The sequence below is a fragment of the Triturus cristatus genome, chromosome 3_2, assembly GCF_964204655.1.
Source record: "Triturus cristatus chromosome 3_2, aTriCri1.1, whole genome shotgun sequence".
NCBI lineage: Eukaryota > Metazoa > Chordata > Amphibia > Caudata > Salamandridae > Triturus > Triturus cristatus.
The window spans coordinates 1,044,993,987-1,045,012,182 of NC_140584.1; the positions used below are offsets into that span (position 1 = coordinate 1,044,993,987).

Consider the following 18,196-nt stretch of genomic DNA (forward strand, 5'->3'; position numbering starts at 1 on the left):
GATATTGGGGTTTACGTGAAGGGTGGACTGTGTAATATGGTCAAGTATTGATGTTGAGTATGTCCTGTGACCTAACCTACGAGGCCATAGAGTGGTTTATAAAAGTCACCAGAATCTGAGATTTCCACATAAGACCATATTACACATGCTACTTGTTAACTATTTTTTAATATTAGATGTTTATTTTGCGATAGCTTGCTTGAATATGGTGCTTTTTTTCAAACGTAGAAATGTGTATTAAAATTAGTGAATTACATATTCTGGGGGGCCGTGGCCAAGCTACCGACCAAGATTGCCACATAACACTGGAGCTCCGCCGAACTCCGAGATCCTGGGTGGCCTCTACGTTAGTGAAGGTGGCAGCGGAGATGCAGAACTGATTGCTACCATGAGTGGCGCAGAAACGGCCCGAAATATTGATGCAAGTGCGGGAACCATCAAGAACGCTGATGACTACATCGGGCCTTGAGGCCTAAGAGGAGCCGGGAGTCAGCCCTGCCCCGTGATCGACCGCTGAGGGCTGCTGTGCGGCTGGGCTTGCATTCCCATGCCCCGGGACTGACCGAGATATCGGGAGCATGTGGGAAGGAGCACGCCTATCGCGGGCGCCTAGGGCCTGGAGCAGGCAACAGCAACCCCAGGAGAATGCTCAGATGGAGGGGAGCGCCGCATTGGGCCCAGTGTTTAATTCCAGGTAAGGCCGGTCAGCAATTCCCCGGATGTCCTGGGCTGCTTGGGGTCCTCGGTGACGCCAAGCAGCTGAAACTGACCTTCAGCGAGGCCGGCCCGGGAGTTGATGTTTCAGGCCCGGGAATAGCAGCGGGTGGAAATGTGTCTGTGCCCCCAATACTGCCACACAAGGAACAGACGCTCTCATGGTGTAACTCAGGGCTGGTTTCAAAGCCCTGGACATGCGCTTTGACGCACTAGATAAGAGCCTGGACAAAATGGGTGCCAGGTTGGATCACCATGAGAACACACTGGATACCGTAGAGGGCAGGATCTCGGACTTGGAAGATGGCTCTGCTCAGACCACTAAGAGACATGGCAGGGAGAAATTTCTAAAAACCATAGCAATTAAGAACGAAGACTTGAAGGTCAGGGGAAGACGTTACAACGTTCACATACTGGGGCTTCCCGAGTCCGTAGACTCAGCCCGCCTCGATGGATTCATGGAAAAACTCTTAATTGACTTATTCAGCCACAAATCCTTCACTACTACCTTTGTGGTCGAGAGGGCGCATCGCACACTTGGGACGCGTCCCAAACCAGGCTATCCCTCAACCCCTCCCCCCCGCTCCCCCCCCCCCCCCCCCCCGACCGATAATTGCCCGGCTTCTACATTTCAAAGATAGGGACACCGTGCTGCGGCTGGCCAGGGAAAAAGGAACACTGGAATGGCAGGGATCCTCCATATCTTTCTACCAAGACTTCACTGCCATGATACAGGATGCTCACTGGAAATATGCAGGAGTCAGTCACCCTTCGAAAACTGGGTCTGAAATATGGGATGTTGTACCCAGCAAGTTTGAAAGTAGACCTAGATGGGTGGTCATGGAATTTTGATACACCAACAGCAGTCCAGGAGTTCTGTCGCACCTTCTCCAAATTAAGGCTGTCCCACCGACCACCCTCCCTGGGCCGGTCCCCTCCTATCTCTGACTCTGGGACTAGCGTGGAACTGTTCTCTACCAGCTAAGTATAGGCTAATCCACCCGGTCTCTCACACAGTGATGTAATGACTCCCTACTAACCTACATTTTAATGTCCAGTTGCATAAGTATTGCCACCCTAGGCATGGCTATGGTTCGTAACACTGTTCATTGCATACCATACAGAATCGGGGAATCTGCGTAGCGTTGCCTCTCCCCAGGTGTGTTTGCACATTGGCATTTGCAACATTGTATAGACTGTTTAGCCTTTCTAAATGTTCAATTTTCTTTCTGGGTTTTGGGTATTTCCCTAATGCAGTGGATCTGGGGATGGGTGGTGGCGAAGAGGTTTGTTAGGATGCTTTTACAATTTATGTTCTTACGATTGATGCTCAAACCGTACACGTGCTGTTACACAGGTCCGTCATACATATCCACAAGCGGCATTTATTACAGAGAATAGGGTTCACCCCTTTGCAAACATTACACTGATGTCCTGGAACATTCGGGGGCTGAGTTATACACGTAAATGTAATCAAGTAGTCCATTACCTACAGCAACACCAGGTTGATATTGCCTTTCTCCAAGAAACGCACTTACCCCCCATATGCCTTCTGGTTTTGCCCCAAGCTGGGGCCTTCATAGATCCTTCGCTGGCTATGTTGACACAGCAGAATGATATTTATTGGTTAAGGGATGCTTATTGGGATACACTGTACTCCTAGTAAATGTATATGCCCCCAAACATTGACCATCCATATTTTTACTATGACCTCCTGAAACAAATGGACTATATGGAAGCGGACCAGATATGCATAGGGGGGCGACCTCAATATAATACTTGATCCCCAAATGGACTGTACAACCACCACTCCTGATACAAAACCGAGGGCCATAAGTACACTGACAGATCCTAGGGAAGCATACTGGCTGACCGATGCTTGGCGACATCACTATCCCACACAAGTAGCGTACACCCACTATTCCGCCCCACACAACACTTGGAGCTGACTGGACTACTGGCTTCTTGCTCCCAATGTGATCTCATAGCTTCATTCGATAAAGCATCTACCACACACACTATCTGGCCACGTACCGGTCCTGCTGCTCAGTCCACGGGCAGGGGCGTGGGTTATGCCTTTCCCTACAGCAAGTGGTCCTTTAGGGGGTGTTGTGGCCAAAGGGTATGTAGCCCATTGGCCCTTCACTCCCCTTAACGCCTCTAAATTGAGTATTGGAGTCCTGACCCCAGGATCCTAGATTCGACTGACTGAAAAAAGAAGAGGACAAAGAAGAGGCGAAGAAGCAAGAACTGCAGGCAGTTGGTAAATTTGGCACCAAACCCTGCCTGCCCACATACTTCTGTTCCTACAATTGCAACCTCCGACTCTAACTGCAGCTGTGCATCCTCCAAAACCCTCGGAGGGCCTCCAACAGTTCGCCAAGCCGTCATCATCTCCTTTGAAGTGGAGGAGCCACTTGCCTACATGCGTGATACACAAAGGATTATGGTCACTCTCAATTCTCCCAACAACCTCCATGTCTCATATTGAGGGCCACAAACTAAGACTACATAAAACGTAGTCAATTCGACTACTGTAACGCCCATTGTCAAATGTGTTGGGCTCCATTCCTGTCACTGTTAGACCTTCCATTCAGAGCTCTTAAGCCCTTCTCATAGCAGATGGAGTTTAGGGCTATGACATCACTGGTCCAACGCACAACCGGTTTGAGCTCTAGTTTGGGGACTCCCCATTGACAATCCTCTTCCTCCCCAAAAAGATTGTCTTCATTGATCAATGGCTCAAATGTTCTGTTAAAATCGCCTGCAATGACAATGTTGTTATTTGGAGAGTGGGTGTCAAGAAGGCGGCTCAAGACTGCTAGAGTCTCTAGGCTCCCTCCCCTATTACTCCGGACATAGATATTATAAATATCCAGCATACCTAAATTTTCTAGGTTCACTTTAATTAGTTGGATATCTCGATTATTAGTTTCTACAACTTTAATAGTTAATTTTAGAATCTGGCGGACCCATATAGTTAGTCCCCCCCCATTGGTCTTCCTCTCGGTCCTTTTAGTGCAGGCACCTAATAATTCAGGTATCCCTGCACAAAAAGAGGTTCACAAAGCCAAGTCTCCTGGAATATGCACAAATCGTAACAATTAACAAAAACTATCCAATCCTCAGAATCCATTTTAGAGGATAAACCAGCAATATTCCAGGAGAATAGGTTCCCCATGACAGTCTTGGTACCAACCAAACTGTCAACAGGTGGTGAAATATCTGGGGCAGAGGGATAGCCATTAAAAGTATCTGAGCTTGCTTGTAATAATACTGGCTTGCTTGGGTCACTAGAAGCTAGAAGTGTATCGGAGGATGGCTGTTCAAGGGCCAAAGGGGGAGCTTTAGGGCTATCAAGTCAGTCCACATCCTCAAGACTTGCTAGTGCCTCATAACGATTTCTGAGCGGGATAGGAGGGTTAAATTGGTTAAGAAGTGGAGCCTCAAAGTTAATATTGGGAACTATCTCACTTCTTGGATAGAAAAAAGTCAGTTCCCAAGTAGTAATAGAAGATCTTGTGTAATTAATATGCCAATTAAGAATATGACTGACAGCTCTAGGGTCCCTGAAGTTAATTAAAATAATATCTCCATCTATCTTTTTTTGTGTATTTCCCAGCCAGGGTAAACGCCGTACATGAAGAATATCCCCATTAATATGTGATGGAAGAGGGCGGTTCTGGGCAAGCCAGTGAATCACCTTGTTTTTTAGCTGAGAATATTCCTCTGTTGTGCCGTTTTTTAGGAACACCCGCAAGAACTACCACAAGGGGGACAGCTTCCGGTGGCAGGTTAATAAAGGAAGCTCGATGTGGTTTGATAATAGGAGCTGACTTATAACCTTTTCTGTCACTCGTCGGGCCATTTTGTGGCAAAACATTATCTCCCAAGTAATTACTGGTATTATTCGAAGTAGTGGGTTGCATTATATTGCCATATACATTTGTGCAGGTTAGCTTACTGGTACTCGGCTGAATTTGGGAAGTGGTCTCCAGAGGTGGAGCAACATAAGGTGTTTCAACAGAACCTGGCCCAACGGAAGGTACTGTGTGCGATGTACAAAAACCCACAATTGATTCCGTTTTACTGTTCATTAAGAATTCCACTTTCTCCAGCCTTTTTTCAATTGCTTTTAAGCTATCAACAACGGGTAACAGAAGGGATTTCAATAACTGATCTATATTACCCATTAACTCTTTAACATTTATGTTATTTGAGAGACAGGATGTAAGCTTACCAGGAGAAGATAATTTAACTGCACAATGAGTAGGATCTTTATCAATGAGTGCCATACCAGAATTGCGGCTACGTTTTGTCTTTCTATTCTTTGACAAATCAGGATCTATCTTTCTCCGTTTATTAGGCAAAGGACCCGTTGATTTAAATTGCCTAGATGGATTAGCCTTGTGGGATGGGGTCTTACCGGCTTGTGATGACCCATTACAAACTGCTGGCTCAGCAGTTTGGCTCGGGGATGTATGTGAAACAGTTGGGGATAAATCAATCAATGTCTCAACAACACATACACTTTGGGGTTGTACGATTGAATCATTTTTACCAGAAGGGAGTGGAGTATCTTTAGGAGAATACCCACTCACAACTGGAGTAGTTACCACATGCTGTGGGCTCGTGAGTGAAGGCGTGCTTTTAATCAGTTCAATAGAATTACGACGCCTCACTCTTAATTCAGCAAGTGTTGCCTCACGATCTGAGCCCGTGGGAACTTTCAATAAATAACCATCAAGTGTACCCCTATTAGCACAATCAGCCATATCGATGTAACTTGTTTAAAAACACCGCTGTATGGACATATGCAACGCTACAAAAGAGGATATATCACAGTCCGACAGTCCAACGGTGTCATATAAGACGAAACAATGTTTGTGAACAGTACCAGCAAATGTTAAGGGGGTGTGCCCGGCCCGGCCTCCTTCGGCTCCTGAGGGCTACAGAGGGCCCGCCCTTGTCCCGGGCTTCTCCCGGCGCCGCCCGCGCGCGTCCCGCAAGGCGGGAGTCAGAGGCGACTCTTATGCGCCTCCTGGCGCGAAAATACGGCGTCGGCGGCGACTTCCTGCCGCTAGGGGATCTGGGTATTGTAGTCCAATGTCCGCTCCGCGACCGCTGTAGATTTAGGAGCGGCGGCGGGAGACCGGACAACCAGGAAACCAAGCACTGCGCCAGAGAAAGGGTCAGACCAGCACCTCCACGACCCACAGACAAGTAAGACTGCCTACATGCACCAACTGCAAAGTCTGGTTTACTGATCTTCTGTTTACCGGGCCCACCAATGAAGCAACAGCCCAGGAAGAAGTCTCTGAGCATCTAGAGATAAGAGCAGTCTCCCCATCAATTGAGAAGATGCCAGGACAAACCGAAGCCTTCCTGCACCAGTACCCAGGGAACTGGACCCCTTGCTGCAACCAAAGTTGGTTTGAGTCCAGTCCAGACCCCAATGCCGCAGAGACCGATCAGCTGACTAGGAAAGTCGGCACTGCAGAGGCCAGCACAGAGTGGCCCAGCTGTCCTGTTTTGTCTCCCTTTGCAGGTCTAACCAAGATAAGTGTGTGCCTTTGAACCACGAGCATCAGTCAATTAAAAACACTCTGCACCCTAGCTCCCTGGCCCACGTCCACAACAACCAGTGGTGCTCCCCTGGTCCCAGGACCCCAACCGACTAGGCCCGCCCCCCCAAACCACCTCCCACCCCGCCAGCCCAGCACCTCTGTACCCAGACATTCCAGGGCAGGTAAATCCAAACTGCTGGTGATCTGGACCTTGGCCCCTTACACCTTAAGTCCTAAAGGGACCCCTGGGAATTGTTTGCAAATAACCGCATGAAGCATATGCCTTTTTCTCCGTAAGGGAGCATTACCGAGTAAAAATGCATTTGAATGAACATTTTACTTACCTGCTAAGATTGCTATTAGGAAAAGTACTTGCCTATTTACGAATTTCTTGGTGTTTAAAAAACAAATAGTCTCTTTCAAAATTGGTCTCGAGTTTTTTCTTAAGTGTCTCTCGTGTTTTGACTCTGTGTTCAACAAATACATTAATACTACCCTCTTATGAGCCTAAACTGCTTGCCCACACCACCGCAAAAGGCAGCATTTGGAATTATTCGTTTTTATTCACTGAAAACCAATAAGGGTCGTCTGGACTTTATACTTGGAGTACCTCGTTTTGGTATACTTCATAAAAAGCCAGCTTCCTACAAATGTGGACTGTGAAATAGTTGTATATTTCACAGGTTTCTGCGAAGTTTTATATATATAATTTATACATTTTTGTGCAATTAGAACACCTAATCATGGATATTTGTGACAAAGTTCGCAATACCGCCTCTATAGTTAAAAGTAGGCCACACTTTTCTTTCGAAGGACATTTTTTTGTGTTCAAATCAGCATTAAACTTTCCCAAATTTTTTTTTACCAAGTTTGTGTTCAGCATGGTAAGTTTTGTGAATTACCCGAAACTTGGCACTTATTGAGTAACGTAGAACATTACTCGAGATGTGCCTTTGCTTGGTTTGGTGTAAATCCATTTAATAGTTTTCTATGTGTGTTGTCAGGACAGTGCCAGGAGGCAAGCTACTAGCGGATTTATCAAGGTCCCAAATGAACATCATGTTTCCTGATACCAAGGGAAACAGACAGGAGTAGAGGATTGGTGTCTGCACTGTTTAAGACTGTGATATTTTTGAAAGGTTTTTGCATGCATTTAGATACTATTACGGAGTCTGTGAGACGAACCCACATCTCATAGTAATTTTTATTGTCCTTGAGCCTTGCAAATGTCTGGGGGACGAAACACTTGTCGGCTGCAGTGTTTTGGATTTCTATACCTGTGACTGTCATTTTTGAAGTAAAAGAAGAACATAAAACTTCAGTGGATTGGATTTTTTTTTTTACGAAACAATTGATTAACTCAAGACGAGTTGGACTTTTAAATTGCACTGATCAGTGTGTGCTCGTTTGCTTGCCGCCTTGTTCGGTATATTGCAAAGATACCCTATTGGGTCTGTTTCACTAGCACCTATGGTAACTGGGTGCTTAGCATATTAGCACCACCTTGAAATGTTGTCTTTTCATATGCTGTGTACTTGATACAGGATACCTATAACATATGTGCGGTCATTCAGGCCTAGTCACCAAAGCTATCTAGTTTTCTCTCTTGACATGGCACATCTTCCTGTGTGCCATGCCTGCCAGCACTACGTGTTGTATAGGTAAGTCACCCCTACAGCAGGCCTTAAAGCCCTAAGGCAGGCTCGCGCTATACCTATGTGAGGGCATATCTGCAACAATGGATATGTTCTAGAAATATCTAAGTTCACCCTTTAGATATTACCAGTGCACGGTGAAGCCCTAACGAGTTCCTGGGCTGGACTCTCGTGATTACGAGTTCCCCAGCTACATGATGGCTTCACTATCTCCCAAGGTATTTGGTACTTAACACCTCATCTTAATAAGCCCACACTGATACTAGTGCTGGATTTAATAATAAATGCACGCAGAGGGCACCTTAGAGGTGCCACTTTGATAACTTACCGAATACTAGTGTGTTGGCTGAATGGTCTCAACCAGCCTGCCACCACTAGACCTGTTTCTGGCCTTCTGGGGTGAGAAATTTCGCTCCCACGGTCCGGCCTTCCAGGGCGGTAAGCTTCAAAGGCCATGCTGCCTTTGAAATACGAGCCAGGCCTCTCCAGCTAGTGAAAGATGTCACCCCGACCCCCTGACTCCCCGCCTACCAGCCTTTGCAAGCTGCCCAAGAACCCCCTTGGCGTAGAGGAGCTACTCGACTGCAGGCACCGAAATTAGAGTCCGGTCCACTGATTTGCAGCTCTCCTACCCAACCGGTGTAGCAACTGAGGAGGAAGCGGTACTTGTACTCTAATAGGTCTGATCTGTGCTCTTCTCCCTTTGAGTATGGCGACACCAGGACCAATTGCAGCCATGCAGTACCAACTCCAGGAGTATGGGACGCCCTGCACCTAAGACAGATTTCGAAGAGTCCAACTGGGACTCCACCTATACCACAGTCCAGCAGCTGCTGAAGGACATCAAGACCCCTGAAACCTATTTCAAGAGTGGTCCGGCCTTCGTAAATTTGCCCCTGCCAGCTGTTGGCCCCTGAACACGAGGCCGGCCAACCTACCTGCTCTGCATCCAGTTTGCCTGGTCTGGGTAACGACAAACCAACTGTGCTCCCGTGTTTCTGCTGCCTTTGCGACCCTCAGCCCCTGTTAAGGAGCTCTCTGAAGTTGCCCGCAAGTCTCCTTGTGCTGCCAGTCTTTAGAGGGCCCCCTTCTCCGTAGCGTCAGCTACCAACTCCCTGCTCCAGGCGAAATTCGGGATACTCCCGACTAAATGTTGGTAGAACATTGGACCATGGTGTTCTGCCACCCGGAATGTGAACCTTTTATAACGACCTGTACTGTGTGCTTTACCTACCTGCTTTTACCTCCCTTGGGATTGTATGGTGCGTAATTGTGCGCAACTTTGAACTATTTGCTTATCTTTGAACATTTACTATAAATACAGTATTTGCCTTTAAACTTAGTTCTTGGTTTGAAAATATATATGAAAAGACTTGTTATTTTTCTAAATAGGTCTCGGATTTCTTTTATTGTGTCTCGTTTATGCCTCCGTGAGTATAACAAATACTTAGCACTACTCTCTCATGGGCCTCACTGGTCACCCACGTTACCACAAAAGGGAGCGTTCGTATCATCGACTTTAGCCTCTGTAATCCAATTGGGACCCACTGGACTCTCTTCACAGTGTTACTTCGTTTTATTACACTATAATGGAAGCTAGCTTCCTACACAGACGATTTGGGGACCTCCATTTAAAAAAAAAAAAAAAATTCATATCTGATTGGCTGAGGAAGCTTTTCTTCCTCTCTTCCATTTCGGGCCTGCGAAAATAAAGCTGAGCTCCCAGACCGGAAATAATCTGAGTGGCTGGCTGAAACAGCATTAAAAAAAAGGTGCCAGTCTTTACAGCGTGGGGACAAGTGTCTCGGTCTCCACGTCTTGGAAAAAGAAATGATGACTCCATAAAAGGGAGGGGGACTAGCCCTGGTTTAAAAAATGTAAAGGGGGGGGGGGGGATTTGCTGTTATGTTTATGGCCCCTGGAGCTGGGTTTGCAGTGCTCAATGTCACTGAATCCAGAAAGAGGGTCTGCAAACCCATTTTGAGGGAGGGGAGTGGGTTAGACTTTGTTGGGCAGCCCGTGAAGTCCGCTGGACACATCCTACCAACCGTGCCGAAGGCCATACCTAGCAACTAACCAGGTGGTAGATGGCACACAGGACCTTGTGTTTTGGTAAGTGTGAGAAGTTGGCCTGATGTATGATGTCACTAGTTCTAGTGTACACCTTATATCAGTCCAAATACCCTTATGGTGATTGGTTGTAAAGTCAACCTTATAGACCAGCTATCCTAGTGGTAGCATGGACAAGAGCAGTCTTAGGCTAAACTCTGAATGGCATGTGAAGCCAGCTGTGATACCATCTATAATCCCTTGAATACCAAATGAAAGGACACCACAACAGATATATATATAAAATAAAGTGTATTTATTCTAGTCAAACCCTCAGCACTCTTTATGAGATTAGAGGTAAGTACAACACAGTCTTATTTAAGCATACATTAAGTCACACAGGTAAGTAATACAGTTAGGCCCTAGGGGCCACGCAAACCATATACTAAGTAAGTGGTATAAGAACCACTGTCACGGAAATAGAATAGGCCTAGGCCATCGCTGGGGCTACACTACACTAGCGTTAGTTAGGAAGTGGGAGGCCCACGGGATTCGTGTGCAGAGTGGAAACATTCACGCGTAATGCGTAAAAGTCAATAGCAATAGTACAGTTTAGAAAACGGTAGATTTAGGACACTTCCGGAGTAGCTAGGAAGTTGAGACTTGAAAACTAGACACTAGGATAGTCACTATCCTGATGAGCACCGGAGTACCCAAGTTACCTAGCCCACAGGCTGCGGGTGCATAGGGGTGAAGATGCGTCGTTTTCGTCGTCGACTCCTATGGATGCCTGAAGAAAGATGCTGACAGGCAGTCAGTGAAGAGTGTCCGGTGGATCCCAAGGCTGGGATCAAGAAGAGAAGAAACCTGCAAGCAGAAGGGACAGAGTCCAGGTCACTAGCCAGTGACCACGTGGAACCAGGAAGGAACCAGGCGATGTCGTGAAGATTGCAGGTGAAGGTGAAGCTTGTCGCTGCAGCCAGGAGGACCAGGAAGCGTCGGACGACCAGGACCAGGAGGCGAGCTGTCCCACGAAGGCTCTTGTCGGCGGCGTCGAAGTTGGACTAGGACTCACCAAGCCTTGGTAAGCGGAACCCACGAAGAACGAAGGACTTGCTTCTGGTGCAGACCAGGAAGGTCTGGGGTGCTTCTTCTTTGCAGAGAAGCGGGAGCCAGTCTGGAGGAGCCAAACCAGCGCAGAAGATTTCAGGGTGCGTCGTCACAAAGGCCACCAGCCAGCGGGCAAGCAACCGGACAGACGCGGCAAGCAGGAAAATGCTGAAGGGCCCCACGCAGGACTCGTGGAGTGTGGGGGGCTGATCTTCGGTGCAGATGGTGCTTGGGGTTGGGGCTTCTCAATCCCCGGTGCACAACTTCGAGGGTACCTCAGAAGCTGCGCTTTAAGTTACTAGCCACTTTTTCCAGGTAGCCGGTCCCACGTCGCTCGTCGCCTCCACGGATCTCAGCTTTGATGTGGATCAGGGTCGGAGAAGTCTGGAAGTCAAGGCTCTGGTCGGGCTCTGCTGTCGGTTCCTCGTAGAACGTGGGCAAAGCAAAGGGTAGGCTCTTGATGGTGCCTGTTTGCACAGGGTAGCCACTCCTTGGCTACAAGGGAGATTCTTCAGTCTTCTTCTTTCGTCGAATGTCTAAGGTCCAGAGTTTCTGTTCAGTTTTGCAGGTTCAGGATAATCTAAAGTCTTGAGGCCCAACTCCCACTCTTATACTAATCTGGGGGGCTGGGATACCTGCTAGGTCACGCCTTATGGGTGGGACCTGGGAGGGGGTGGTTACACCCACTTCCCTTTGTCCAGTTTCGCGCCAGAGCTAGGGCTGGAGTGCCCCAGCGCCGGTTTGAACTGGACTATGCCAGGAACACCTTGTGTGCCCCAGGCATGTCTCATTCCTTTCAGCCCACCCTGCCCCAATACACTAAAGGCTGTCTGGGGAGGTGCTAGCACCTCCCCAAGCAGGAAACCTATTGTCCAGGCCTCCCTGGCTGGGATCACTCCCAGCTGCAGGAGGTCAGACTTGTGTCGTGGCAGCAGCATCCATTTTGTGATGCTGAGGCTTTGGTCAGAGGCTAACAGTTGAAGTATGATTTTAACATGTCTTTCCCTCTAGAAGGGGGGAATAATATTCTCATGTCCAGAAATGGCATGGGGGTATTATTCCACAGTGTTAGACACCTTACACGACATGTTTTGATAAAGCCAAACCACAGTTACCATAACCGTCTAAGATTATAAGGCACTTTAAGAGTATATGGTAGGCTATATCATAGAACAGCTATAAGGACATGGTTCCGAAAGCTGCAGACAGGCTCAGCTCATGCTAGAGCACCATCTCACATGTTACCAAGCACTCTGCCTCCAGGATTGTCAAGGCCTGCCATAGGAGTGACTGATAGGTACACATGTGTCTATGTGTAAGTTAGGTATAGGAATACTACACCTAAGCAAGGGGTGATTACACGACCTTGCCCCAGCTGAGTGATCAGCCAGTTGTGTCAAAATGGAAGGCCAGACCAGGGGTGGCATAATACATGCTGCAGCCCCTGGGAGGCCTAGGGTACACCTATGCCCTGGGTACCTAGGGTACACTGTACAGGGTCCAATAAGGTGATCCTTACCAATTGGTTATGTACCTAGGGTACATGGAGTCCATTTTACAGAGAGAGCAGACAGCCTGAGACCCTGAATGGCAGGATCTCAGGCCAACTAAGGCGAAAAACCAGCTAGACACTAGGCAAAAAGTTGGGGGTAACCATAGTCAGATATCCACCTTCCTAAAGTAAGCAACTTATAGTTTCAAGTCCGAGTTATGGATTACAGCCCTGACCTTAACTTGTGAATTCCAGAGATTTTTCTGTCTTAATTTGTAACCATAACTGCACTTTCACAAAATATTTTTTTAATGCATTTCTGAAGATTTAAACACGGTACGGATTTATAACCGAAGCTAACGTTAACTTCCCTTTTACCTTTTTGTATTCTCAGTGAACATATGGATATTTATGTTTTGCACAACTCTTCAAGATTGCCTCTTTTATGCATAGTACAATTCAAGAGAGGCTCTCTTGGACCTAATAGGATTACCACATGTCATTCATTCCCACTCAGATCTTTTAGGACTCGACCAATCTTCAAGGATCTCACATAAACCCAAACTATGGGCCCCAACAACTATTCACAAGCACATTTAGTGAACCACTCAAGTACATCAAAATACAGTTTTATTAAAAAAAAAAAAAAAAAAAATTGATTTCGAGAAACATAAAAATATAGTGATGTAGTAATGTCACAATTAAAAATTACAAACGCAGTGCACAAGAGACAGTAACATATGTGAAAAGCATTCAAATCATCATAAAATGGTTATTTCATTAAGAATCCGTCCCTTACAAAGAAATCTAACAGATATTGCAATTGGATATGGACAGTTCTGTGAATATAACCTAGACGAACAAAAAAAGGGCCGTCGACGCGTTTCGGTGGCAATAAATTATTATTTTATGCGTAGCCCATTGCGTGCCGGAAAAATTACATATAGAGCCGTCATTGTTGCTAAAGAATGGGTTTGCGTCATCAATTTTAGGGACGCCACTGTTGCTGCACAATTGACTTCATAATTTGACGATGTCCACAAAAATAAGTACCTAGCTCAAACTGACCAAAAGTTACTTTGAAAAAAGTGCCACCCTTTTGCAAAAGCTAACTGGTCTTATTCAAATTACTATTTCGGTATTAGGGTGTTGAACTAGTGCCAGTGAGGTGAAACATCACCCCAGACCGCATTAACGAATGTTGTAAAAAAAAAAAAAACACTTAGCCAAGAGCAAACGGTATTGGCATAGAGGTCTATTGTGTCTGATATACGTGGAACAAAAGGATCTTCCTGAACACCACATACATTTTCCGCTTACTCCTTTCTGAAAATGGCCATGCATTCCGGTGGTCCCATGCTTCTAAACGTCTCGAGTGGGCACTAGTGACAGAGCAATGTCCAGTGAAGCGGCTGTGCCTAGTCTGCTCATAGGTATAGATAGGTAGATTGTAGTATTGAAGTGGGGTACACCCATTACCTCAGTAGCTAAGCGTGAATCGTCGTTTACACGCCACCAACATATTCAGATGACCCCAGCAACAACAATTTGGCCGGTTTTAGGAAGCATCTGCAGCTGTACTCAGCTTGGGGGCGCTGTCTCCTAATCTCTAGAAGTAACCATTAACGAATGAAATGGCTTGAGTTAGTGGCACCAGTGGAAGTATTTTGTATGTTCACGCGCACGATGGCACAACATAATCGATAGAAACCTTGCGAGGAGTCTGAGGAACTGAACTTGTCCGTGCGGTGCTTTGCGTAGGGCCAAGCTTCAGCTGCATTTCCATGCTGTATTGTGTGAATGAGTAGTTTGTTTTGCTGCCGCCATTGTCGAACAGTTTCTGTGTTTTGAGGATGGTACCGAATTTTTGTGGCCTGTGCTGTATTTTAATCGTGCGGTGTCCCTGTCGTTTTGTGTACTGTGAGCTTTCGCTGCTACTGCTTATGACTTACGTTTTTTTGTGTTTGAATGGGGAGGACATTTGCTCTTCCGCTGCCTTTTGCAGTTCATAATGCTTGCATTTCTGGGAGGAGGGGCATTTTCCACATAGTTATGGATTTCAACACTACCCACATATTGCACTATGTGCTGCATAAGTAGCCGATTACTAGAAAAATTGCGCGCATCATGCTGCATAATTCCCCATTTCTTGCTGCAAAATGTAGTTCTCATTGCCTCATCATTGCGTCCTCCTGTGTTGCTACGGCCCCGACAATAATAGTTTGAAGCTAGTCAGTGTGAATAAGGTTGCGAAACTAGTGATGTAATAAAAATTAATTGGAACCCCCAGCTACTGGACTCCATGAAGCTCTTCATGGAGGATATTTCACTCAAAAGGGCACTGTATTCATCGTGGTTTGTGGAAAGGGAAGAAGGGCTGTCAGTACACCGAATGCTGTAAACTCCCAGCATTGTATGTCCTATTTCTGCGAACCTGTGTGGAAGTGCAAAAGGGACTGAATCTGCCGTCTCCCACTGCTGTTTATAAAAGCAGCTGCAGGCAGGGACAGAACGGGAGCGCCATCGAATGAAGGTCCCAATAAGAACACGGCAAGTGGGGTGCACTAATTAAATGTAAATGTCAAGGTACTTACAGACGGCCACCTTGCGGTGTCGCCTTTGCGGTTTCCTGGCGCTGATACTCATACTGCTGTGGAACCCCTCCTGGCTTTCCCTGTGAAGTGTCCACTCCTGGGCACCCCCAGGGTGAAGCCAGGCATCCTTAGCGCTGTTGGGGCCGGTGTGGAGGCTAAGCAAGCTATTGCCCAGAGTTGCAGCGTGGGGCCCGTGATTAGAATAGGCACCGAGGCGAGAATAGACGGGTCCGAGGAAATTGAGCCCGAGCCCCGCCGAGGTGGGAATCGAACCCTGGTCCCTGGCCAGAACTCTGCTTCAGGGTCTGCCGCTCTAACCATTGAGCCACACTCCTCCTGATAGGTCTGTTGTTTCTGTGGCAAGTTTATTTGTTTTGCCAGTGCTTGTTTGTGTACTGTGGAGGGAGTGCAGTTGAAAAATTGATGCTATTTAAAATGGGGTTGCTTCCTTTTTTGTAGCTGCCGTGGTACTCACCTGCTGATTTCTAAACTTGGTTGCCACCTGGGAACAGTAATAGAGTCGGTAGAATGCCATCCATTCTGAAATCCAGAACCCTTTCTTCTAAAGCCGTGGCCTGGCACACATGAAGCAGCAGGAGTAGTTCACGTCATCCCTGAGGTATTGGATTGGGGTTGGCAGGAGAATGGTGCGGAAGAGATCCACACATACAGAATGCCAGCTGTGAAAATGGGTACAAAGGGCAGATTGGCCTATTTTACCTAGGAAGGAATGAACAAGAGTTAGGTTGGGGAGGTGATGAGTCTTCCATAGAAGCTAGGATTTTTTATTTTAGAAAAATAAACCGAGCTATCAGGAGCTCTTTAGCTAAGTTAAAGTTTACGAAAATGGAAGAATAGAAGACCTCTATATTCGTTTTGAAAATAGATTTTTAAGGAGCTGCTAAATAATGGAGGTGCAGAGTTTTTCAGTTTTTAATAATCTTGTCAATTCTGACTCAATTCCAGTTTCTCTCTCTTTTTGCCACTGCAGGTACTTTTAAACCAGGCGTGTATGCTGTGTCTATCACTGGCCGTCTGCCACAGGGTAAGTTTCCTGTTCAGGGGCACCTGCACCCATGTTTTTCTTTACTCTGCTTTCAGGCTGTTATACCTGGCCACTAATTCTGCAGCTGGTAGTAGTTCCAGCTGACTTTCAGGCTTTCAATCCACAGTTTGAAAAAATTACCAGTCTGTTCCCTTTAGGCATCTCACAGTGGGCGCATTTGCCTTGGTATCTGCCCGTATGCCTATGCTAGGTGATTACAAGCAACTGGTCTCGTCTTTTGGCTTGACAATGCGATGCGATGCAATACTTTGATAGTGCTTTTTGCCGATGCTCTTGATCACCAGGAAAAAAGTGGAGTAAATTATCACTGATGCTGAAAATTATTGGCAAAATACACCCCATGTGTTCTCAAGCATTGTGATACGTGAGTATGCATCATGACACTAGAGCGGTAGCTGCGTGATGACATGCGCGCATCATCACGCATGCGCGCAAACATGTCCTGACGCAGTGGCCATGGACAAGAACCCTGCAAACATGGTGACCAGCGAGGTTTAGCTCCAAGTCACTCTGGGATGCCTTCTGCACAGTTCGATTCAGGCGCTTACCTGGGCTGCCCACCGTGATTCTAGAGCTTGGTGCTGTGGTAGTGAACTTACCTGTGCCTCTTAACAGCCCAGAGACCCTGAGTGAGAGCCATTGGAGTCACTTATGCGAGCAGTGCAGAGGGGCCACCTACCCAACCATGTGCCATCTTTGCAGTCGGGTCTGCGGCTCGAAAGAGCCATGAACGCCCACACTACTTGGAAAGAGTGAGGGCTGGGGTTCTACGGTGTGCTGGTTGCCATGTATGCACTGGTGGTGCTACCATGAGAGTGGAGGAGCGTCGCCCCTTTGCTGGAGAGAAGGAAAAACAAAAAGTAAATTGGTAATAAAGGAGATTTATTATTAAAATTGTATTTTTTTTTGCTGGCAACAGCCAAGTCTGAGGGCGGGGCAGCCACAGGGAGGAATAGTGTGCACTTCAGTTTAAAGTGCGCATGTCACTTTGGCCAGCTGTCTTGCGACGGACGGCCTGTCTGACATGTGCCCTTTACACACTCCAACCCAAGCTGTCCTCTACAGCTTAGTGGAGAATGCACAGGCTCCCAGTGCTTCAAGGAGTGTCGAACTAGCGTGCGCCAGCCAATCATGGTGCTACTCTCATTCTGCCTGAGCAGTATGAGAGCAGCGCCAAGATTGGTATTGGGCTGGACGAGGCTCAGTTTCCTACCTGTGCTGGAGGATTCTCCAACTGACTGCCGATTTTAATTTAACTCACTCAAAGCCATTTTGAGAAACTCACTGTGCCTTCAGTTTCAACTCCAGAACTCTCAATCATCAAACGTACCATGATTGAGCGCTTTGGATTTGAGCCTAATGGCACTGCTGTTTTTATTTAGTGCCTGTCAGTGGGTTACAAATTCGCCCGTCGCCCCACCTGTTGTTTGCTGCTGCATGTATGCCCCCATGCTCGCTAGTGGAGGACTGCATTGCATGCTCAGCAGGTGCTGGGCAGACATCGGACACAGATTGAGAGTACCGATGGTGAGCACGGCGCTCTCCTAGCTGTAGCCATGTTCTCATTACATCTGGTTGGCGATCACCATCTGCCTCACTAGCTGGTTGGGCCTGTTTAGGAACCTTTCTCCAGTGAACAAGTAGAGCCATGACTGAATTACATGACGCTGCACGTAAGGGCATAGCGCTGATTTCAGCAAGCTTGGGGACACCCTCCCCGGGTAAGGCAGACGAGATTAGTTTGCCCATTTTTATCGAAAGCTTCATGGGGCCGAACCAGGAGTGCGAGGGGAGAGTTCACGTGTGGGAATGCTTCAACCTTTGGAGCAATTGTTTTACCCCCTTTACGGAATGTGGTGATGTTACCACCACGATGTGTAACGTATAATTATATTGATACCAAAGGGAGGAAAAATCCCCTTTTGTATCAATATAATTATTTTGCCTCT

The 18,196-nt window shown here is 47.0% G+C and overlaps 1 protein-coding gene across 1 annotated transcript in view; it reads left to right on the forward strand.

Annotated features, from left to right (window-relative positions):
• Nucleotides 1-18,196, forward strand: part of SUPT4H1 (SPT4 homolog, DSIF elongation factor subunit) — a 118,900-nt gene that overhangs the window by 90,941 nt on the left and 9,763 nt on the right. The window contains exon 4 of the mRNA XM_085649735.1: nt 16,173-16,226. Coding sequence (XP_085505861.1) covers nt 16,173-16,226 — 54 coding nt within the window. The remainder of the gene's footprint in view (nt 1-16,172; nt 16,227-18,196) is intronic.